Source organism: Aegilops tauschii, chromosome 2 (genome assembly GCF_002575655.3).
Source record: "Aegilops tauschii subsp. strangulata cultivar AL8/78 chromosome 2, Aet v6.0, whole genome shotgun sequence".
NCBI lineage: Eukaryota > Viridiplantae > Streptophyta > Magnoliopsida > Poales > Poaceae > Aegilops > Aegilops tauschii.
Genome location: NC_053036.3, coordinates 560,022,389 through 560,045,397, shown reverse-complemented (window position 1 = coordinate 560,045,397; position 23,009 = coordinate 560,022,389). Strand labels below are relative to the sequence as shown.

The window sequence follows — 23,009 nt, the reverse complement described above, 5'->3', positions numbered from 1 at the left end:
ATGTTCCTTATACTGCCCTTGCCAAGCAGAAGGGCGGTTCTTCCACTCCCAGTGCATGCAGTCTATGCTGCCAAGCATCCCCGGGAAGCCCCTGCTGGCATTCATCGCCAACAAACGGGCTGTATCTTCAGCTGCCGGCTCTCTCAAGTACCCAGGGCCAAACACAGCAATCACAGCCTTGCAGAACTTATACAGGGACTCTAGGCATGTAGACTCGCTCATACGGACGTACTCGTCAATGAGATCACCGGGCACTCCGTATGCAAGCATTCGGATGGCGGCAGTGCATTTCTGATAAGAGGAGAAACCAATCTTGCCGACGGCATCCTCTTTGCACTCGAAGTAGTCATCATAGCCGACCACTCCCTCTCTAATACGGTTGAAAACATGCCAACTCATACGGAACCGGCGGTGGAATTTGTGATGTTTGAACAACGAGTTTGTTGTATCAAAGCAGTCCTTGCAGAGAAGGAAATGCCCGCTCTCTCGGTTACGATTCAACGCCGGAAGGTGGCCTGGAATGGAGCCACGGAACAACGACCGCTGGTTGTTGAGGTGGTGATGGACCAACACGGCAGCCAATATCTCCTCGTCGTCGTCGGAGTCGCAAAGGAAATTGTGGAAAAAGAACTCGTCGGCGGAGTCCATTTTCGTACCTTGGCAAACTGTCGAACAGCTTGCGGGCGTCGAAGAAGGAGACGGCCGGCGAGGGGAGTCGCGGCGCCCACAGACCAGCTAGCTGCCCTGCCGGCGTCCGACGAGCGCGCCGGTCGGATGTGGCGGGGGCGGCGAGGCGTCTTCTTGGTCGCGGACGGCTGTGCGGTGGGGGAAGCGGCGGCGGGAACCAGTTTGCTCCCCGGCGGCAAAACGGCGGCCACGGGCGACTGGGGGCAGGGGCGGCGTTGCTGGGCGGATGTGGAGGCGGCGGTGTCGGTGACGGAGGAGGCGGGGTGAGGGTTGCTTGTTGGCCGGGGAAGGGGGGTGGGTGGGTAAGAGGGGAGGGGAGGCCAATGTGCCACAGACCAGCGGGCCCGGGGACAGGAGTAGGCGAGCGCGCGCGTCCATCGCGTGTCCGCGCCGACGCAAATCAGGCTCAAAAATGACCGGGAATGGGTCGCCCGCGGACGAAAAACGAACGCGCGTCCGTTTGGGTCAGCGCGTTGGGCCACCTTTTCTGTCCGCGCCGACCCGACGGCCGCGGACGAAATGAGTCGCCCCATTGGAGTTGCTCTTATTCCTGTGCAAGTTGGAGTAGTACCCATTTTAAGACACGGATTTGCCGCGAGTTCTGGTTTGTGCCTTGGAAAATTGTGGATTTCGCTAAGTGGTGATGCACTAATCACTAATGGACAGCTTCAGGCCAACCGATTTTAGGCTTGCGTTTGCAGGATAAACAAACGGAGTTTAGCAGCCAAGCGACCCTTTGCATCCATCCATGACCTATGCTCCGGATACATTATGCATTTTGTACAACAAATTGTGATGGTTAAAAGCAATTGTTCTGCTCTGCAAATTGAGGTAAGCTGGTGACGAGCCACTTGCTAATGGACTGCACAAGCGACGGATTACCTCTGATGAAACAGATCTTCGTGACTCATGCGTCGATCAGCCAGTGTTTTGGTTGAGACCGTACTTGTTGCTCGGCGTCTTGTTCTGCTTGCAGTGTTTCTGATTTCAAGAGTGGGCAGGCAGACAGTGATGACCGGGAAAGATGCCGCAATCACATCAGACTCCCACCTAAACCGCGAAAAAAAGAAAGAGAGTTCATGAAATTGGCTCGTAGCATCTTGGCATCCATCTTCGGCGCACATGGGGAATTGTTTGGGTGGAATTTGGCAACAGCAATTGTGGATAAACTTTCACCGTGGGTTACAACTGAGCCATTTTCTTTTGAGGAAAACTGAACCATTTTCTGTTGGGGAAAACTGAACCATTTACTGTACTAGTTAACCTATGCACTACTCCCTCCATCCCATAATATAAGAAAAAAATTTACACTACGCTACTGTAAAAAAAACGCTCTTATATTATGGGACGGAGGAAGTAGTAGTTAACTTATGTAGTACTAAGATATATTTTCCGATGAACAGGGTGGATGCATACATAGTTAACTTGGGCATTAAGATATTTGAATTTTTTAAAGAAATGCGCTTTATTGTATTACAGTTTATGCAGTGTACCGCTCGCCATTAAGGAATTCGTCTTTAGAGGAGGAGTTGAGGATCCGGCCGGAAAATTTGAATAGGAAAATGCCCGGTCATAGTCAAAGGAAACGCCCAACCGCTCTCCCGACTGAACTTAACAATGAACGGAGCAAACATAAGAAGAAATGGAGCTGGATCAGGAATAATTAACTCTAAAAAACCTGCTGTCATCACCGGCCACCTCCTCATCTTAACAACCCCAACCTGCATCTCAAGTTTTCAACCCTAGAAAATAAAAATCAAGGCTCCTCGAAAAGATAAAGATAAGTAGTATACGTAAGAGTAGTAGTAGAAGAAGAGGTAAACCTCTCGTGTTCCTCCTGTTTGTGGCAACTTGGTAAGCGGCGTCGATCACAATTCACGCCAAGTCGTTGGTAAATTTCCGCTCTAACCGACGGGCTGTTGGCCGGGTTGCTTTGCTTCAGTCGACGCCCATCGAATCCATGCATGTGGCTAAAAGTCTCGTCAAAACGCCGAAGGGCTACCGCTGGGCGTGAGACGGAGTCTCTGGCTGAAGATCGTGGCAGCAACCCATATCGTCGCGCCACCTTTTTCTTTAATTTTTAGTTTTGTATATACAAACATATTTGCCAACCTTACACTCAGAGGGTGTTTGATTACAGGGACTTATTGGTGTAGGGACTTAAAAAAATCTCTTTAAGTCCCATCTAAACCAAACAGGAGGGACTTATAGGGACTTAAAGTGGGCATCTGGGACTTATGAAATAAGACTCTCAAGGAGGGAATTATAGGGACTTATATTTGTAATATGGTCTTTTAGTCCATGTTAAGTCCCAGGAACTAAACAGGTAGGGACTTGGGACTTTGGGACTAAAAAAAGTCTTAAGACTTATGAACCAAACAGGACCTCAATACATATGTGTAAGCATCGCCTACCATTCTGGCCCTCTGACTATTGACTCCGGGGTATTATTATACGCGCATACGATCCACAGAAATCAAACCGATAAGGTGGGAATACCGCGAGCTGCTCGGTTTATCCTGTTTTTCTATAGGGTTTCACAAGGATTTTTAATTAAATTCTGTGACGACGCAGTGCATAATTTATGATATACAGTTTGTCTCCAGTTTGATTGAGGAGAGTGGATGCCTCATTCAGAACTACTGCTGCACATGGATTAGTTCTACGGGGTACCTACGGGCTTGCATGACTTCAGCAATGCGCATGCACAAATTGCAGTTGCAGATAGTATAAAACCAACATCCCTGTTCGTTCCCAGACAAACTACATTTCATTTCAGGGCAAGAATTTAGGCTCCTTTCATTGGCGCAAGGATAGGTAGAAGATCAATTCATTGGAGGCCATGGCCATGGAGGAGTCGCCCCAGCTGTTCCTGTGCCCGATCTCCATGGAGCTGATGGAGGACCCCGTCACGGTGTCCACCGGCGTCACCTACGACCGCCGCAGCATCGAGCGGTGGTTCTTCAAGTACGGCAAGACCACGTGCCCGGCCACCATGCAGCGCGTCGCCTCCCTCGACCTCACGCCCAACCACACCCTCAAGCGCGTCATCGCCTCCTGGCAGGACCGCGCCTCCACCTCCTCCTCCGGCCCCTCCAGCCCCGCGGACGCGCTCAAGCCGATGGCGCGGGAGCGGCTGCCGTCGGTGCTCGCCGGCATTGAGGGCACGCCCTTCAAGGTCACGGCGCTCAAGGGCCTGAGGCTCTGCATGGCCGGAGACCAGGTGGCGCGGGACGACTTCGTGGCCTGCGACGGCATCCAGGTGCTCGGCCGCGTCATGGCGCAGGCGCTGGCGGAGAGCGGCGCCGGCGGGGAATTCTCGGCGTTCCGGACGTGCGAGGAGGCCGCCGCCGTCCTCGCCACGCTCCCGCTGTCCGACGAGGAGTCGGTGGACCTGGTGCTGAGGCCCGAGTGCATGAGGCCCATGGTCGCGCTGGTCCAGCGCGGCAGCGCCGAGGCGAGGCTGCACGCCATGTCCATCCTCGCCAAGGTCTCCGAGGCCAGCGGCGCCCGCAACTGGACCGACGACGTCGACGTCGACGACATGGTCAAGTCCCTCCTCGACCTCCTCTCCGACGGGGCCTCCTCCAAGCTCAGCTCCCGCGCGCTCGACGTGCTCATCGACGTCACGGCGCGCTCGCGCTCCAGGGGCGCCCGGCGCGGCAAGGGCGTGGTGGAGGTCGGGGCCGTGCGCGTGCTCGTGGAGCTCCTCCCGGAGGCCGACCGACACGTCGCCGAGCGGGCGCTCCTCCTCCTGAAGCGGCTGTGCAAGTGCCCCGAGGGCCGGCTCGCGTTCGCGGAGCACGGGCTCGCCGTGGCGGCCGTGGTGCGGACCGTGCTGCGGGTGTCCGGCCTGGCCACGAGGCTGGCGGTCAACGTGCTGTGGCTGGTGTCGTGCGCGGCGCGGCCGACGGAGAGGGTGCTGGACGACATGGTGGCGAGCGGCGGGGTGGCGAAGCTGCTGGCGCTGCTGCAGGCGGACAGCTCGCCGTCGACCAAGGAGAAGGTGGCGAGGATGCTCAGGGTGCACGGCGCGTTCTGGAGGCAGTACCCTTGCATCCCCGCCGACCTCAAGGACTACCTCAAATTTCTCAAGTGATCTTGCTCGGATGGGTCCCCTCTGCGTGCTGCGCCGTAGCTCGATCTGCAAGTGTAAAGAGAAACGGGAGGATCGATGGAGTGAATATATTGTTTGGTAGGGAAGATTGAAATCCATGCGTTGAGCATGAGGATGCGTGTACAGATTAAAGGTTCAAATTGATTTGATAGTGGTTTTTTGATCCACCCAGGGTTCCATCATTCATCAATTCCAGTTTGGCGGCATATCCATGATTTGTATATACTAGTTGTATGTATCAAATGGTTATTCAAAGTGAGTAATGACTTTGTTTGCTCAAGGCAAAGAGACTGCAGCTCACATAGACATGGTTCTGTTCCCCCATGCTATCTTTGTTAGGGTGATATACTTGGGTGCACTCTCCTCTTTCGGTAAAATCGGTGAAACTGTGCACGATGGAAGTCCAGAAAAATAGTACTTACATATCTAGAGAAATTCCACGGCATTTTACACAAGATGCATTTATCATGTCAGAAAAATTCATGCATGTATTAGATTTACCACTGTGAAATAATAGATATAAATAGCAGTTGAATAGAAGAATGAATAGAAACATAATTTTGGGGACCTTGCTGTTCCAGACCGATGATGGTAGGGTGAATTTTTATGTTATGTTTTGGTTCCCCGTCGTTGATGGTGAAGCGATGATGCCATCGTCGGCTTGGAATAAGTCCTCCCTGTCTCGCCCTTGCTTTGATGGTGCTTCTTCGCATCGTTGGAAGGCATGTGTGAGGGTGGTGTGTTCGTTAGTTCTCCGTGTTGGGGGGGGGGGGGGGGGTCTTATGCAAGTTTGTCTTGGTGGTGGTGTTTTGCAGAGCTAATGGCGCGTTGCCGGCATCGGCGCGGCTTGGTCCTTTGGTTTCAGTTTTGATCGACGAAGGTTGCTTGGCTTCAGCCTTGTCGCGGAGCACGTGAGAGTTGTGCCCCCTACTCCATCTGGCCATACCTGGGGTATTATACAGGCCCTCTCCAGTGTTTTCTTCTCCGTGGTGTCGATTTGTTACATAGAAAGCAGTTGCCGACATCTTCTGGTCTAGATCGATGACTTTTTGGTCATGCTTCTACAAGCTTATAGGTTTAAACAAGTTTGCGCTGCTAAGACGGACACCCCGATGCAAAAATGAGCTTTTCTCACCAGGGGCGGAGAGAGGGAGGGGCGAGCAGGGGCTAGACCCCTGCCAATGGCTCGCCCCCCTCAACGATTTGTAGCAGGTAGTCCAGTGTACATACGCTAATGGCCGCAGCTAATTACCTAATTAGCCCATACTTATTAGCCCATATACGTGAATAAATAATTTAGACGTGTTGTACCGAATTACAACAGCCCAAAGCCCACAATGCGGGTGGTTGTTTTAGCCCAGGCCAGTGCCTCTGGATGTGAATACGTGCTCGATCAGATCGATCGATTGATCTGATTCTAGGGCATTTGTCTTGTCAGCAACTCAGCATGCGTGTTCCTCTAGGGCGTTTGTCGCTGACGCCGCTAGCGCGTCTCCTGGTCAGGCGTTTTCGGCTGGCCGCCATTTGTGCGTATACTGTTAGGACGCTTGCCGTCGGCCCGGCCGACGCTTGTGCATATCCACGACGACGAAACCTTCCACTGTTCTACGGTTCTTAGATGGCAAGATGCAAGCAGATGACGCCTGGAGTTAGGATATAAGCAGGTACCATTATGCACTAAGCTATTATTTATTACTTCCTCCAATCACAATATAAGATGTTCTACCATTTCCTCATTTAGATGTATACATGTGCATTTCAGCGTGTTTGTTCAATCCTTTCACTCTGCATAAAGTCTATCCATTTGTCCCATAATATAATATCGTTTTGAAAACTAAAACAGCTTGCAGAACAATCTTATATTATGGGATGGAGGGAGTATATATTGAAATATTCAAAACATCTTATATTTGTGAACCGAGAAAGTATTATTTTTATAAATCATGATTTTAGTCGGGTTATTTAGCATTGTGCATAAAACAGTAAAAAATAGTCAGACACGTCTCCACACAAAATGGGAGACGACTCTCATAGGCGTTACACTATTAGGAAGAAAAAGCCTTAAAGATCAGATGAGATAATCAACTTGTTGGATGTTGGTGATCATACAACTCAATTTATAATCTAATATATATAAATGTAATTTTATTTTATTTGGTAAGTACCAAACATATATTTGTATATGCATTGACATCAAGGCCAGCGTGATGTTTTGTCTCTTGTGTGATCATTGGCTTTTCGCCCCTCTCAAGTTCAAATCCTGGCTCCGCCCCTGTTTCTCACCGCGCACTGCCGATAGGTGCAGGAGAGAAAACTTCGACACCCCAAAGAATTTGAATGTATTTTGTCAATTTCTGCAAGGGTGTTCCTTAAGGGTATCTGCTACATAATATATGGCCTTTCACCTTTTTGGCCAAAAAATAGAGAATAATACTAACATAATTTGAACCTACTAGCATCCACGGTAGAATTTGTCATTTTATGTTATTGAATGTGTGGGTTAAATCCGAATTCAAATTGATGAGATGGTAGATATATCCTTTGTAGTGCTGACCACAAATTTTCAAGAACCTTTGTACGATAATCCGACACGATTTCACCTGAAGAGGTGAATTCATACAAGTCACCACCTTTTTTGTTTGTATCAATTTATGGTTTGGTGTTATGGTTCATACGAATCAAAATGCTGCTCCGTTGCTATTTTTTCTTTACGAGAAGGCCATGGACATATGTTAAATCTATCAATACCAGATTCAGAAAAAAGGAAAATAAAGATTACAACCAAGCAAATATTCTTTAGTGTTTTTATCGCAATTTTGAAAACAAGACTTTCACATTAGGTAAAGATAACAAACATAAGCTTATCGCAAGCTGAAACACAACCATCAAAGTTGGGCCGGCTAAGACGCAATACGAACAAGACTTTCCATGTAGGGAGTTACGTTGAAGAAGAAGATATTCTTCTTAGTAGCGTGTTCCCTCCGACGCTTGTATCTTAGCCCTTCCAACGCAAACACTTTGGTCAGCGGGTTAGAAGCTGTCTGCAGCTCGTAGCGGTAGAAATTGGGACCAGACTGTAGCATGATTGCGCCTCCTGGAAGAAATGACATTGGCCGAACCAGATCTGATATACACAGAGAGTAACGATGCTCCCATCTCGAGTTCACGGTAGTATCATCTTCAACCAATATCCAAACCCCCCCCCCCCCCCCCCCCCCCCCCCCCCCCCCCCCACTCTTGGTAAAACCTGTCAGGCACAGCTCGCCCTGCTGAATCACGTCCAACAGAAAGGATTCATCGCGTGCACGATCCAATGACAAGGTATCCGGTAGACGAATGACGCGGGACGTCTCATCTTCCAGGCTGAAGCGGACGAAGCCGTTTCGATCATGCTCAAGATGGAACCTGTCGATGACCCAAAACAATCCACCGTTTACGAATTTCCCGGTTATCCACTCGACCACAGGGTAAGGCAAATCAGTCGTGGTTTCCCTCCAAGAAGTACATGCCTCACCATCACCAACAGTGAACACTTCCATCCCCATGCGGTAAACTTCAGTGAGAGGATCTTTGGAGCGGACGAATGCCCGGACTACCTTGTACTTGTCAGTGTGATGGTCCAAACCAAACCCCGTCGGGAGGAACATATGCTTGTACTGCGTTTTGGTGCGGTTACTTTTAGGCAACGTCATTGTGTCCCTGGTGGCCGGATTGAAGATGTAGAGTTTGGTGTTGGTAGGGAAGAGCACCAGACCGTGGCAGTGGGCAATGTGAGAGATTGAGCTAAATTCTCCAGGGAAGTCAGTTGTGTGCATCAACCTTGTATCAGAGACACCTAGCCCTAGCTGCCACTGGTAGAAGCGGATTTGGGTTGAGAAGGTGGTTGTCCACTCCTCACCTTCGATAGTACTGTCCAAGGCGTGGGGAATGATGAGCCATGATGGTTTCTGGCGCTCAAGATGACTCCGGATAAACATGGGGTCGGAGATGGTTGTGCACCAGGCCTTACTGAGAGACTTGAACCGCAGGAGGGACTTCACTGGCAGCCGAAGAAATATCTCGAGAACAAGCTCTTCCATCAACTCGGGGGGACATCTTGCCGCCTTCGTCTCCCTCTTCTCACGAGTCTTCAAGTCCATTGCGTACATGCAGCAAGAAACAGATTAGTACGATGCTTAATAGCTCTGCATTGTTGGCGCATATATGTAGGGAACAGATAAGATGAGCACAGCCTCCAAAACCGTGTCGGAGACCGTCCATAAATAAATATCCTTTTTTTTCTTCCGTAATCTCTTTTTGAGTAACTCTTCCGTAATCTCTTGTTACGACAAACGGAAACTAGGCCCAAGGACAGCCTGGTGAACCTTTTCTGGGCTGGGCGGCCCATTCAGTTCTCGCCGCCGGTAACGCCAAAACGAAAAAGCTCCCGCTCCCTTATCGCGCGGGCTCACCCTTTTTCCCGGGAACTTCGGAATTTGACTCTCCGAAGCAAAACCAAATCGGAGCCTCTTCCCCTGGGACACGCCCGTCGATTCCCGCCGCTCGCTTTCCCCCACCTCCGCCATGGCCGACGAATCCGCCACGCAAAGCCAGGTACGCCTCGTCGCGAGGGTCTCCTCCTATCTCCGCTTCTTGCTTCTGTACCGCCGTTCCGTTTGCCGGCGCTGCGGCGCAATCGGTGCTTCGTCGGTCTCACCGGAGTTCGCTCTTCTTGCAGGCCCAAGGGTGCGGCTCGTACCCCTTCTCGTTCCCTTCCCGTGGGTGCCCTCTACCCCCCCTCATGAATTTCCATTATCTGTTCTGTTTCGACGTTTAGATCTCTGAAACGTGCTCACGTCGTATTCGGTGTTTTTCGTCAGAGCCGCCGGACATCAGGAACTGGTTCTCAAGTTACCAGTACGAGTCCCCGGAGGTGCCGGAGCTGGCTATTGACCCTCCTGCTGTCGACAACGGCAGCGAGACCCAAGACCCGTTGGAGGTAAAGAATCTGCTGATCTATGTTAACCAAATCCTACTGAAATTGCTTCTCTTGCTACCTTATCCCAATTGTATTCTTACCCATTATATTTGCTGTATTGTGCATGCTGGGATCCAGTTCCCGGTGGCTGGGCATTCATTTCTGAAAGACGCCCCTGGGAATGGCGGCACTGATTTGAAGAGGGACTGTTTTGGGAGCCAAGCTGAGCATGCTGAGGCTTCTGCTAAGAGAGATTTCCTTCCGAGTGGTGGGAGCACTGTTGAACAGGGCACGAAAAGGAAGCAAAGCCTGCGGGGGCTGTTTGGTTTTCTGGACCATGAAGAGGGTACTCAAACTGAAAATCGGGTGGCGTGGCCTGTGCAGAGAAGTACGGTGGATCCTCCGTGGAACCGCAACTGGGTAGGCTTACAGAATAGAAAGCGCAGCCATGAAGGCATGGTTGAATACAGCGAGCTGCCGACAGATAGTGAGAGCACATGTATAGCTGAGACTCAAGCTGAAAGTCGGGTGGCGTTGCCTGTGCTGAAAAGTGCAGTGGATCGTCTGTGGGACTGCAACTGGATAGGCTTGCGGAATAGAAAGCGCATCCATGAAGGCGTAGTTGAACACAGCGAGCTGCCGACAGATAGTGAGAGCACCTGTATAGCTGAAACTCAGACTGATAGTCGAGTGGTGTTGCCTGCGCTGAGAGGTGCAGTGGATCCTCTGTGGGACTGCAACTGGATAGGCTTAAGGAATGGCAAGCGCAGCCATGAAGGCGTAGCTCAACATAGTGAGCTGCCGATGGATAGTGAGGGCACTTGTGTACCTGAAACTCAGTTAAACCCCCCGGGAGGTCAGGAGACCAAACACAGTAAACGTTCGGTTAATTGTGGTGGTACTAGTTTAGCAGCAGATACTGAAGAAGGTTTACCAGAAGATGGCACTGAAAGCAACCTGCCAGTTAATTTTGACAGTAAAGGCCTAGCAGATGCGGGGAAAACTGAGCAAAGTCTGCGAGGGTTGTTTGAAGCAGGTTTTCTTGGCAACCGCGATGAAGCTACTCAAACTGAAAGTCCGGTGGTGTTGCCTGTGCTGAGACGTGCAGTGGATCCTCGTTGGGACTGCAATTGGATAGGCTTACGGAATAGAAAGCGCAGCCATGAAGGTGCAGTTGAACACAGCGAGCTGCTGACGGATAGTGAGGGCACTTGTATAGCTGAAACTCAAGTAAACCCCCCAGGAGGTCAGCAGAACCACATCAAACAGCTAGTTCATTGTGGTGGTACTAGTAAAGCAGCAGATACTGAAGAAGGTTTCCTAGAAGATCGCACTGAACATAGCAACCTGCCAATTAATTTTCCTAGTAAAGGCCTAGCGGGTAGTGAGAAGACTAAGCGAAGTCTGCGAAAATTGTTTGGAGCAGGTTTTCTTGACGATGGGGATGAAGCTAATGAATCTGAAACTTGGGTGGTGTCGGCTGTACAGAGAAATGCAGTGCAGCCTCTGTCAAATTGCAATGCTGCAGGCTTGCCTCATATCGAACATATCCATGAAGGCGCAGTAGGATACAGTGAGCTACCGGCAGATCACGATGTCATCAGTATAGCTGAAACTCGAGAAAATCCACCAGTGGGTCAGGTGATTGAACACAACAGACTGCCTGTTAACTGTGGTAGTATGAGTTTATCAGCAGATACCGAAGAAGGTTTCCTAGAAGATGGCATTGAACACAGCAAAGTGCCAGTCAATTCTCATAATAAAGTCCTATCTGACATTGAGAAAACTGGCATCGAACACCTCGTACTGCCTGTTAATCCTAATGGAATTGGTTCAGCTGTCACAGAAGAAAGCTTTCCTGGAGATGAAATTAGACGAAGCAAGCCTAAACTGGAGCATAAGAAAACAGAAGGAACAGCTGCGGCCGATGGTTTTGTTGCCATCAGGACAAAGGTGAAGCCAGCTGAGGATCGCAGGAAAAACAAAATGCCTAAGCTCTCAACACGAAGAGAGAACACAACATTGCAAGAGAACCGCTACATTTTGGGGACAGGTAGCACTAGAAGCCCCTTGTCAGATAGGACCAATATCTCAGAAGTTGCAGGAGCTCCAGCACAGGAGATCAGCGGCAAATGGAAGTGCCCTCGCAAAGGCAAGCCCTACGTTGGCCCTCCGATGAAACAGCTGCGGTTGGAACAATGGGTGCGCCGAGTTTAACAGTTTTACATTGTTAGCTTTGGTAAGGAGAGTTTGCATCAGGGCGAAGCCTGGAGTCTTCACCTGAAATATTAGGTACCATGTTCAGCTTTGGTATTCCTGCCCAGCCTGCAGTAGAAGTGCATCTGCTTTGCATCCACCAGAAGATCCTTCACACCTGCTGCTACATTCATCTCTCTGTTATGGTGTCGTGGTACGTGCAGCTGACTGAATCTACTAAAAAGAGTGCAGAACTTGACATCAGGCGTTCAGTTGTGATTGAACTAATTTTTGCCCTTTGAAGCGTTGTGAATTGGGATCTGTTGAACATGTAGCACTAGCTGTTTTACAGCCTTGAAAGTGGCACGGCATAACATGGTGCTCCCACCATGATGGATTAGTATTTTTTTAGTGGAAAATTAACAATGAACTGCTTCTTTTGTTGGTAAGAACCAGTGTAATTTATTATGAAATATATACAAGCAACTCGATCGGAGACGCGCATGCCCGTCCCTCTATGGATATAACGAAAGGATTACATGATAAATATGATAGAAAGAGTGGTATGGTAGATCGAATGCCAACACTTTATTTGGCAAAACAAAGTGCAGTCCATTATAATTTATGATTACTCAGTAGAAGAACAGCCTCCAGCCTCTTGAGAAGAGTCATGTGTTTGACATTCAGAATACGTGCATATTACATGATTAATAACTTGTGCTAGTAAAATTCCAATAATATATACTAGCATGTACTACCTCTTCCTGCTGTATCTAGAATATTGGTTAAACTTTAAGCAAATGATGAAGAAAATTTTGCACCTTTTTTTTTTTTGAGGCAAACAATGGAGGATAATCGCCCACCTGAACGTTTCTATTGCTCATATCAGGGGGAGAGATGATTACAGCAACATAGACTCGCACATAGAGTGAATTTATGTGTGACACGTGAGAAGCTTTAGATTGTTCTTTCCTTACGAAAAAGGCTTTCACCCCGTTTTATATAAAGCAATGATCAACACCATCCGATACAAGCGCACACCCTCACAACACACGCACACACGCATCCAAGGCAGGATACATAAGCGCCGAGTGCAGCAACACCAACCCAAGCACTACACTAAGAGGTGAAGCCGCATATGACGAACTGTGGACTCCAAGGCGGCGCCTTCAGGAAGGGAACGACACCGGAGCGCCGCCACCGCCCGATCCGAGGATCAGAGTTTCCCCTAGAGCACCACGACGGGCAATGAGAGCCGCGACGACGCCTTCAAGAAGGAAACGAGTTTCGCCGCCGCCGGTCCGTCCGAAGATAGTGCAGGTTTTCTGTTAGAGTATGTAATGGGCCTAATGGCATGGGCTGGCGGTATAGCCCGTTAGTCTTAAGGTTAATTAGAGATAAGGGTCGCTTGCTTAGGGGTCAAGTAAGCCTTGCTTGGGAGTCAAGTAAACCTCTCTATATAAAGAGAGGAGATGTATCAATCTAATCAAGCAAGAATTAAGAAGGAAATCCCTTCCCTCTTGCCCGGCCGTGGGCAAAAAGGCCCACGGCCGGCCCTCTCGCGCCCTCCTTCTAGCAGCGCCATAACAATTTGGTATCAGCTAGCTTCGGTTCGATCATGTCTTCACCGCGCCCAACCCGTCTCTTCCGCTGCCGGGATCCTCCGTCGCGCCCGTCCCCGCCGTCCTCACCCCGAAGGAGGTGTCCGGGGTGCTGCGGGACCTAACCCAGGCGGTCCAGGAGATCCGCCTGTTCTTGACCGGGTCCTACGGTCCGCACCCGGCTGCGTCGCCCATCGCCGCCACCGCGTCGCCGTGGCTGCCGCTACACCAAGCGGCCTCCGCCTCGCTCGCCGGGCGGCTGCAGCAGCCGCTGCAGCTGCCATCCACCGCCCCGCCCTGGCTGCAGTGGCAGCCACCGCTCCTGGCGGCCTCCGCCGCGCCCGGCGCTCCGCCGCAGCAGCCGCTGCCCCAGAGCGTCCCTGCCGTGCTCGTCGGGCCGCTGCAGCAGCCGCTGCAGCTGCCATCCACTGCCACCACCGCCCCGTCTTGGCTACAGTGGCAGCCGCCGCTCCTGGCGGCCTCCGCCGCGCCCGGCGCTCTGCTGCAGCAGCCACCGCCGGTCAGCTTCGGCCCCGCATCGACCGCGCCGGTGGGATTCCCGATCCACCAGATCAAGTTCCCGCCGTCGCCATTACCGCTTCCCCAGGGCATCCCCATCCAGCAGATCAAGTTCCCGCCATCGCCGTCACCGCTTCCGGCTTGGATCACTACCCGCCACGTGTCGGCGGCGGTGAGGTTGCAGGCTGTTGCGCGCGGCCTCCTAGCGCGTCGGCGTGTGCGGGAGATGCGTGGTCTGCAGCTGCCGCTCCTCCCAGCTGCGTTTCGCTGCGTCGGGGATCTTGGGCATGCTGTTTTCCCCGCGGGCAGCGACCACAAAATCTGCGACATCGGCGGTTGGGGGGGGGGGGCGCACCCCTCCTCGTCATTCTCCATCGCAAGCCCTCCACTCTTCCCTGTGCGGTGCAGACCAACAGCCATACACATGCACTCCTTTTTGTCCAGGTGGTGTCCATGGGATCCAGGTGGCTGTACACGTGCACGTCCGACATGCGGATGGTGTCCACTTTTTGTTAAGGGGTCCAAAATAAATCGTTCTAGTCCATTTCAGGTTGAGAGTAATAAAATAAGCCGAGATGTAAAAGGCTTGTTTTTAGGTGTTAGGTTTGTGTTGCGTCGAGTCATGGTTATAAGTTGGTTAGGCTGCAGCTCGAGGACAAGCTGCATGTCCAGGTGGGGTGTAGTGTTAGAGTATGTAATGGGCCTAATGGTATGGGCTGGCGGTATAGCCCGTTAGTCTTAGGGTTAATTAGAGATAAGGGTCGCTTGCTTAGGGGTCAAGTAAGCCTTGCTTGGGAGTCAAGTAAACCTCTCTATACAAAGAGAGGAGATGTATCAATCTAATCAAGCAAGAATTAAGAAGGAAATCCCTTCCCTCTTGCCCGGCCGTGGGCAAAAAGGCCCCCGGCCGGCCCTCTCGCGCCCTCCTTCTAGCAGCGCCATAACATTTTCACCCCGGCTACCACTCACCGCCACCGAACGCCACACCCCGGCTACCACGCCGTCCACACGGCCATGGCAACCGGGCAGCACCAATCCACGAGCTCTGCCCATGAGCACCGCGGAACCACCACCAAGGCCGCCGCCCCGGCATCCAAGACCTTACACCACCTCACCCGAGATCCGCTGCTACCCCAACCAAAGCACATGGACGCCCCCAGTGCCGAGACCCAATAGGCGGGCCAAACTTGGCCTTCATCGACCCGTTCTGCGGCACCGGGCGCGAGACGAGCATGGTCCTGCTACCGGGCGCGAGACGAGCTCGGCCCTGCTGTCGGGCGTGAGACGAGGTCAATCCTGCTGCCGGGCGCGAGACGAGCTCGGTCCTGCTACCAGGTGCGAGACGGGTGATGGACCGCCGCGGTGGAGGGCCAGCCCTTTGACGAAGATAGCGGCCGGACGCCGCGAAGATGGCTCGAAGGTCGAACCAGGCCGCCTACAGACGAACTGACGCCAAACCTCCAGCCGCCGCCGCAGGCAACCCGCCGAGCCGCCGTGGTGCCGGCGCGACGAATGGAAGCCTCCACCAGAGGGCTGAGCCGCCTTGCCGCCACCGCCCACAGCCGGAGCAGCAGCCACGCCGGGCCAGTGCCCCAACCCACGCCGCCCACCGGAAATCGCCAGATCCGGCCGACACGCTCTGCCACCACCGCCACCAAGCCGCTGTTGTGCTGGTCCCCTCGATGTCAGCAGCCGCCGCCCGATGCCCAGGGCCGCCGAGTCGCACCGCCCGCAGCCCTCGCCGCAGGAGCCCCGTCGCGCCAGATCCGCCGCCATAGCTGGGCCCCGCGCGACCCACCACCAGCCGCGCCGTCGGCCACGCGGCCACCACCCAACGCCACCAGCACGCCAGGCGACGTCGCGCCCGGCACCCACGCCGCGCCCGCCGCAAGAGAAGGGCCCGCACCACTCCTCTGTATGCGGGGGAACCAGAAGACCCCGCCGCCGCCGGCCCGGGCGAGCTTTGCTCGGCCAGGCCCTCTGGCGGCGGCGGGGGAGGAGGAGAGAGGAGGGAGTACTTGGGGGCGGCCGCGCCGGAAGCCCTCCCCGCCGCCGCGCGGGAGGGAGAGGGTAGGTCCTTCCGTGGTGCAACACATGCTTACATAAATAGCCACTGGTGTATGGGCCACACACACACACACACACACACACACACACACACACACACACCTGGCAACTCACGACCGCTATGCCCTGGGCATCTCTTAGTCCACTGCGTCACTGGACGCAGGCGTGACACAATTCTAATGCTTAGAACTAAATTGGAAGAATCTATAAGGATGGAGAACCCAAAGATAATCTCAAATTCTCAACTGCTGACTGATTATGTCTGACTTCCGTTAATATACACAACTAGATGATACCCCGCGCGTTGCTGCGGGAATTAAAGGTTAAAAGGTTTGCAAGAAAAAGAACAAATTGAAAGAAAATTATGGTAGCTTGCTACATGGGAAACACACACCTACTTGAGGACCCTCACCAACTGGTTACTTGAATATATGTTTGTTAACTCCTTGCATGTTGCCTACCTATTCTGCTTAGTCCAATCTTGCGTAATATTCTGCATTTGTTGACATAGATACATGTGTGTCTTCTGCTTTACCTTGCCTCTCAATGTTGTAAGACTAATCAGCAACATGAAAAAAAATCAGAACTATAATGATTATTAGTTATGGCTTGAATAGGGCATTCAGTAAGTAAGATGCCATTGATGATAAAGAAGACGTAAAATGCAACTATAATTCAAACATATGACATGATATGATTGAATTAATGATGTCTGCAAGTACAACTTCGCTTAGAAACCAATTAGTATCGTGTTGTTTTGTGCATACTTATGTCCAAAAGCTCGGAGAACAATCCGAGGACTCAATCACGAAGAATGAAAGAGGCTCACTTGGCATAAATTTCATAATACTCTGCTTTGAAGGCTTCATACTAACTTCCTATGTATAAAACATATTGACAATGAGAAAGAACATCTCTAACATTTTCTGAACATAACAGGTATGTTACAGAAACTGTACTACCAACATAATTTTTGGTTTTGTTACATGATCCACAATAGTCTTTAAATCAGATTCAAAAGTAAATGACTAAAAAATTGGATATGTAGAAATGCCATGATGAAAATGTGATTAGCATTAATTATATCACAAAGATTGCATTGGTTCATCTCACTTGCAATCTGTTTGTATTTTCGTTGAATACCTTTTTGACATGACAAAACAATTATCTGCAAAATCAACATGAGAATAGAGGGTTAATTTTAGCAGACTAATGTGGCCTCGAGATGTAGGTATTGTTGCTCAAATCGAAATAAACCATTGTAAGAAAGGTAAAAGAATAATCATTGTCCATCCAAAATGAATCTAAATGAACTGCCGCCGCATGAACCATCCAACCAAATATATATCCAATCAAAAGAGAATTTAGTGTGTGACAGAGGCTTGCCTACGATGCAGACGAACGACTGAATCATGTGAAGGTCTAGAAATGAAAGGGGAAGCCGAGTAGCTAAGTGTAAGAATCTCCCCTTTCCGTAGCTTGCACCAAAGGTCAGGAATCTCTCACATTACAGCCTCACTTGAAGCCTAGCCTTTAATTGTGAATCTGCAAAATACGAAAATGCATGATGATCTTCTCCTTTCCAAAGCGTGAATACTCCAATGCCACCTGCAATGACCTGCGAAATGTTCAGGAAGCTTTCCCAGCCGCATCAGAGTAAAATAATTTGTCCCTTGTCAACCTATTCCAGTCGAAGAGTTATTTTCCTATGAGAGTGGACTTTCAGTGCCCGGGTGTCCAGGCACCCCATTATCAGCACCGTTCGTCCACAACTCAGCGTCTGGGGATCTGTAACATGTACTGTAGCGAGCTTTTGTTTAGCAGGCGTTTCGGTCGCTAAGCGCGCGCGGGGCGCTGGACACATTTCAAAGCAATCTGGGCCTAGACTGGCACCGTGCCCCATAGGTTGATTCCACCTAGCGACCGAGACATCGAGATGACATGTCTGCCTGCTGTAAGCAAAAGGGTTAAACGTGCACGCGATTCAAATAGCTGAAAAGACGTGTCTCCTTGGAGCTCCCGTCGTCCACATCTCTATTCCCCACCCCCTTCCACCTCGCCAACAAACTCTCCGCCCACGTACCCCAGCTTAGATTCTACTGGAGTTGGTCGATCGTGGTGGGGGATGAGATGGTAACAGGATTCGTCGAGCTACTCCACCTTCATGACTCGCAGACGGAAGGCATAGCAAATCCAGAGTCTTCTTGTGGTATCGACATGCTGGCATCAATCGCCGCCGATCTGGATTTGGAGCCAATCTCCAGGTTAGTGACGGCGTACTGACGTACTCTATTCAATCTATTGATGATTTCTCTGTTCTCATCTGATGTATGTTGTACCAAGACTTCCCCCTTTTCTTCCAGATCCGAAGTTGTGGATGGTAGCACATCCGATCCGATTTGGGGTGACGCGCAAGCAGCCGATGTACCCAAGTCCGGACATGGCGAGACGAATCCTTCTCCATGGCAGTCATCCGGAGGTTGGAAACGCAGGGATGCAGCTGGGAGCTGTCTTCGGTTGATTCCTGGTTTATTTTTTATTCATTTTTTATCTGTATTGATTCCTTGTTTCGGTCTTGATAAATGTGGTGCCTCGTAATGTATAGTTTTCAGCAGGTAGAGTAATATGCACCATACAGAACGTGCATAGTGGCATAGTGCCGCTGTAGTTGTGTGTGTGCTTGTGTTATTTTTTCCCTGTGTTGTATCGCACTGCTCTGATGAGCATTTGAGTTAATTTTGTTTATTTTATAAGGAACCGATCCTGGGATGGGCTTAAGGCGAGGGCAATGCCAAGCAAGATGAGCTCTATTTAATCATGTCTGCTGAACTCCGAAGGCAAAAATGCACCTGACACATTTGCTCCTGTGGTAGATATGGTGGCGTGTTCGGTCTCTTCTTGAATGGCGTCCCAGGCCGTGGAGATGCGAACACTGCAGGTGAGCATCTGTAACTCGTTCTTCAGATAATCTTGTTTCATGTTTCTGAAAAAACAGCTCACGATACTGAATATGATTCAAGTAGTCGCCGTGTAGACACTACATATTATAAACGCGATCATTTCCCCACTGGCGTCAACGATTTTGGAAGAATATTTAGACACAAACTCACTGCAGTTTTCTTGGTCCAGGAACCGGATTCATAATGGACTTGCAGCTAGAGCAACCCCAAGCAAACTGAGCTAGATTGAAAGATGTCTCCTAAACTCTAAAGGCAAGCACACACCTAACACTTTTAGTCATGTAGAAGGCATGTCGTTTGATTCATGCCAAGAAGCGTACAAACAGTAAAACCTATTCGTTTGGGAGAATGGTTTCGGAATTCGTCATGGAAAATCCAGATGGGGAGATGGGCGGCGCTACCAGCTGATACACGAAATTGTTTGCCAGTGCCAGGTCAGTTACATAGCGTCATGCTTGAAGTTTCAGTAGAACTACATACATCTTGTTGCCCCATTTTGTGATGAGAAAATTTAAGATGGTCCAAGTTATATGAGCCATCAATTTTGCCCAATCCAATGGGTGAATGTGTCTTACCTCTTGGGAGGTAAGAATCTATTAATTCCTTTACCAGGTCAATATAGACTTTGCACTTTACATAAATAAGGAATAAGGAACTAAATGATTACATATTAAAGTGAGATAACAAAAGGAAAGAAATATCATTATACTAATTACAATCTGTTTATTTTGCACTTTTAGCTCTGTTACATCCTCACATATTGAGCTTTATTTTTCTGCCCATTTTGATAGCGGCAAAAGGTTCGTAAAATACATACACGCTTGTAAACCGGATAGCATATTTGTCAAATTACTGATATTCTTTAATCTTTTACTGGATTTCTCAACCTTTTTTGATGATTGTTTCTTGAGCTGATACAAATAATATATGATTATGTAGTGTGAAAATAATTTTCTGTATAGATGGTTCTTGGATAATGACAATTGTCATTCTTGAAAGGTATAGGTCTTTTTTTGGACTTAAAAAAAATTACACCTTTCAAGAAATAAGAGGTCTCTATGGAAGATAATATATGATAATGTAAAGTGTGAATAATTTTCTGTATACGATGGTTCTTGGAGAATGACAATTAACTATACCTTTCAAGAAATAAGGGGTCTCTATGGAAGATAATATATAGTGTGAAAATAATTTTCTATATACCATGGTTCTTGGAGAATGGCAATTAACTATAGCTTTCAAGAAATAAGAGGTCTCTTTGAGAGAATATATTTTCTTCTTCGAAAAACAAGTCTGCATTATGTGATCAATCCGATATGGGCGAAAGAATGATGGATCCATTCAAAGATTTCCTTTTAGCAAGTGACTTGCCACAGTTGAGAAATTTTACATGTCCAGAATTGCCTTTGACCAACAAATGGTTGAGATCAAATACTCCTCTTACATCATATGAGGAAAGACATTAGCAAACAATTGTCATTCTTAAAAGTGTTTGGAAAATTGGATTCTTTCGTCCTTGGAAATCGCTTGGCATTTACTATATTGTAGACATTAGCTTTGTCGTTGTCTCTGTGCTTGTGGTGTGCAGGGTAAACTAGGCAAATAGAAAAAGATCGTACAGAACAGAGTGCAAGGCGAGGATGCGGCTCCTCCGCGCAAAGGATCATGGTTGGTATGTCAGCATATTCAGTAACAAGCACAGTCACCCTCTGTCTGCAAGTCGTCAGGAGACGAGGCATTGGAATTCACATAGTGAGATCAATCTGGTTCGTTTGAATTTCATCAAGAATCTCAGGTAGAATGGTATACAATATTATCAATGCAACACATGGAGAGATCAGACCGGTGCATCGTCCCGTAAGCAGAACTTAAGGTATCTTTGCACAAGGATAGCTCAAGATGCAATAACAGATGACATGGATAAGACTGTCAACTTTTAGAAGATATGAAGTCTGTTGATCCGAACCTGTCAGTACGCGTTGAATTTGATCAGGAAGGCTCCCCCAAGTTTGTCTTGTACGTGAAAGATAGGATTATGTATGGTGAAGATAGGATTATGTATGATGAATGTACGATGCACCCTATCTTCACGTACATCTATATTTTGTAGAAACCAAATATATTTTGCCGATCCTAAAGATAACTTATCCTTGGTGAACAGTCAGCGTAACCAGTGTAATTGTTTTCACCCAATTATTCCATAATCGCTAACGGCTCGATGCGTCTACTTATTGATGGTTGCTATATGTGTGAATGAATGAATGAATGTGCCGTACTAGAAACAGCTAGACCAGAACCATATTTTTTAATTAAAATGCACTATATTTTCGACGCACATAATCTGGGCGCTAGCATCCCTTTTTTCCGTTTCAGAACAGTGTTGACTCGCAAAGTGAAATGAAGTTATGTATACTTATTTGGTTCAAAAAAAAAGTTATGCACACTTATCAAACAATCTTATTTGGGATACGTACCTGTTCAAGGAACAAGAGTTTGTCCTGCTTTGCTTCAACGCGAGTCCTGTTCCAAGTACGTACACCAAGGTTGATGGTCTAGGTACATAGTGTCATCAACGGAGCAACGAACTGTTCCTGGTACAAACCTTGGAGCCCTGTGTTCCCGGTACGGCCCGCGTTACACCGATCAACCTTCCTCAGACATGCCCGTGGGTGGTGGAACCACCCAAGGCACTGTGCAGGTTGGTCGGTGCTAAATTTTCTTTTCATCTTCTGTCTTAAACAATGGATTCAAATATGGAGTAAATATACAAGCACTATGTTGAGTTGTCCAACGACTCTTCCGGCGAGGAGGACTACTCGGATGAGATGCACTATGTTAGGCAGTAATATTAGTTGTTACTCATAACTTATACCGGGTACATTAACCCATCACAAACATACATGTACCTGGTACAACCCTCGCACAGTAATTGGACTTGGTACATTCGGCCACCACAAGGATACTCTTGTACCCGATAGATTAAGTGGACAAACCGTATACTTACACCTGGTACATTCAGACATACTTGTGCCTAGTACATTAAGTGGACAATCGTATACTTGTACCTGGTACATTCACGCATACTTGTACCTGGTACATTCATGCATACTTGTACCTGGTACATTCACGCATACTTGTACCTGGTACATGTAGAACTAGCCATATAACACCTAAATTAATAATAGTACTGGCATTATTAATAAAAAATGGAGAATAGCTTTTTTCTTCTGTGAGCATCATGCAACTCATACGGCCGTGGTACCTTCTTCGTGTTGGGATCGTAGCAGAATTTTAAAATTTTCCTACGCTCACCAAGATCCATCTATGGAGTATACTAGCAACGAGGGAAAGGAGTGCATCTACATACCCTTGTAGATCGCGAGCGGAAGCGTTCCAATGAACGAGGTTGATGGAGTCGTACTCGCCGTGATCCAAATCACCGATGACCGAGTGCCGAACGGACGGCACCTCCGCGTTCAACACACGTACGGAGCAGCGACGTCTCCTCCTTCTTGATCCAGCAAGGGGGAAGGAGAGGTTGATGGAGATCCAGCAACACGACGGCGTGGTGGTGGATGTAGCGGGATCTCGGCAGGGCTTCGCCGAGCTTCTGCGAGAGGGAGAGGTGTTGCAGGGGAGGAGGGAGGCGCCAAAGGCTGTAGTCCTACTGCCCTCCCTCCCCCCTTTATATAGGCCCCCTGGGAGGGGGGGGGGCCGGCCTGGAACCCATCTACATGGGGGGCGGCGGCCAGGGGGGAGACTTGCCCCCCAAGGCAAGTGGGGCGCCCCCCCACCCTAGGGTTTCCAACCCTAGGCGCAGGGGGGAGGCCCATGGGGGGTGCCCCAGCCCACTAAGGGCTGGTTCCCTTCCCACTTCAGCCCACGGGGCCCTCCGGGATAGGTGG

General features: G+C 49.6%; 3 protein-coding genes and 1 long non-coding RNA gene across 5 annotated transcripts; 3 read left to right on the top strand and 1 right to left on the bottom strand.

Moving 5' to 3' along the window:
- Positions 1 to 3,245: 3,245 nt before the first annotated feature.
- On the top strand, positions 3,246 to 4,971 carry LOC109741243 (E3 ubiquitin-protein ligase PUB23). Its single transcript, XM_020300322.4, has one exon. It carries the CDS (start codon positions 3,530 to 3,532, stop codon positions 4,784 to 4,786), a length of 1,257 nt encoding a protein of 418 aa, XP_020155911.1. The 5' UTR covers positions 3,246 to 3,529; the 3' UTR covers positions 4,787 to 4,971.
- A 2,733-nt stretch (positions 4,972 to 7,704) lies between these two features.
- Positions 7,705 to 8,943, bottom strand: LOC109741248 (F-box/kelch-repeat protein At2g43270-like). Its single transcript, XM_020300326.1, has 2 exons — positions 8,052 to 8,943; positions 7,705 to 7,898 (listed from the first exon to the last, which is right to left on the bottom strand). Exons 1-2 carry the CDS (start codon positions 8,941 to 8,943, stop codon positions 7,705 to 7,707), a joined length of 1,086 nt encoding a protein of 361 aa, XP_020155915.1.
- Positions 8,944 to 9,119: 176 nt separating this feature from the next.
- On the top strand, positions 9,120 to 12,453 carry LOC109741245 (uncharacterized). The gene is made up of 4 exons (XM_020300323.4): positions 9,120 to 9,397; positions 9,522 to 9,561; positions 9,664 to 9,782; positions 9,900 to 12,453. The coding sequence occupies exons 1-4, from the start codon at positions 9,368 to 9,370 to the stop codon at positions 11,976 to 11,978; spliced, it is 2,268 nt and encodes a 755-aa protein (XP_020155912.1). The 5' UTR covers positions 9,120 to 9,367; the 3' UTR covers positions 11,979 to 12,453.
- A 5,676-nt stretch (positions 12,454 to 18,129) lies between these two features.
- On the top strand, positions 18,130 to 21,315 carry LOC109741244 (uncharacterized). 2 transcript variants are annotated; one of them, XR_012203309.1, is made up of 5 exons: positions 18,130 to 18,408; positions 18,508 to 18,623; positions 18,899 to 19,082; positions 19,274 to 19,538; positions 20,693 to 21,315. It is a non-coding gene; the product is annotated as an uncharacterized lncRNA (long non-coding RNA). The 2 variants fall into 2 exon arrangements; XR_012203308.1 differs by having other exon boundaries at positions 18,508 to 18,671; positions 20,693 to 20,968.
- The last annotated feature ends 1,694 nt before the right edge of the window (positions 21,316 to 23,009 follow it).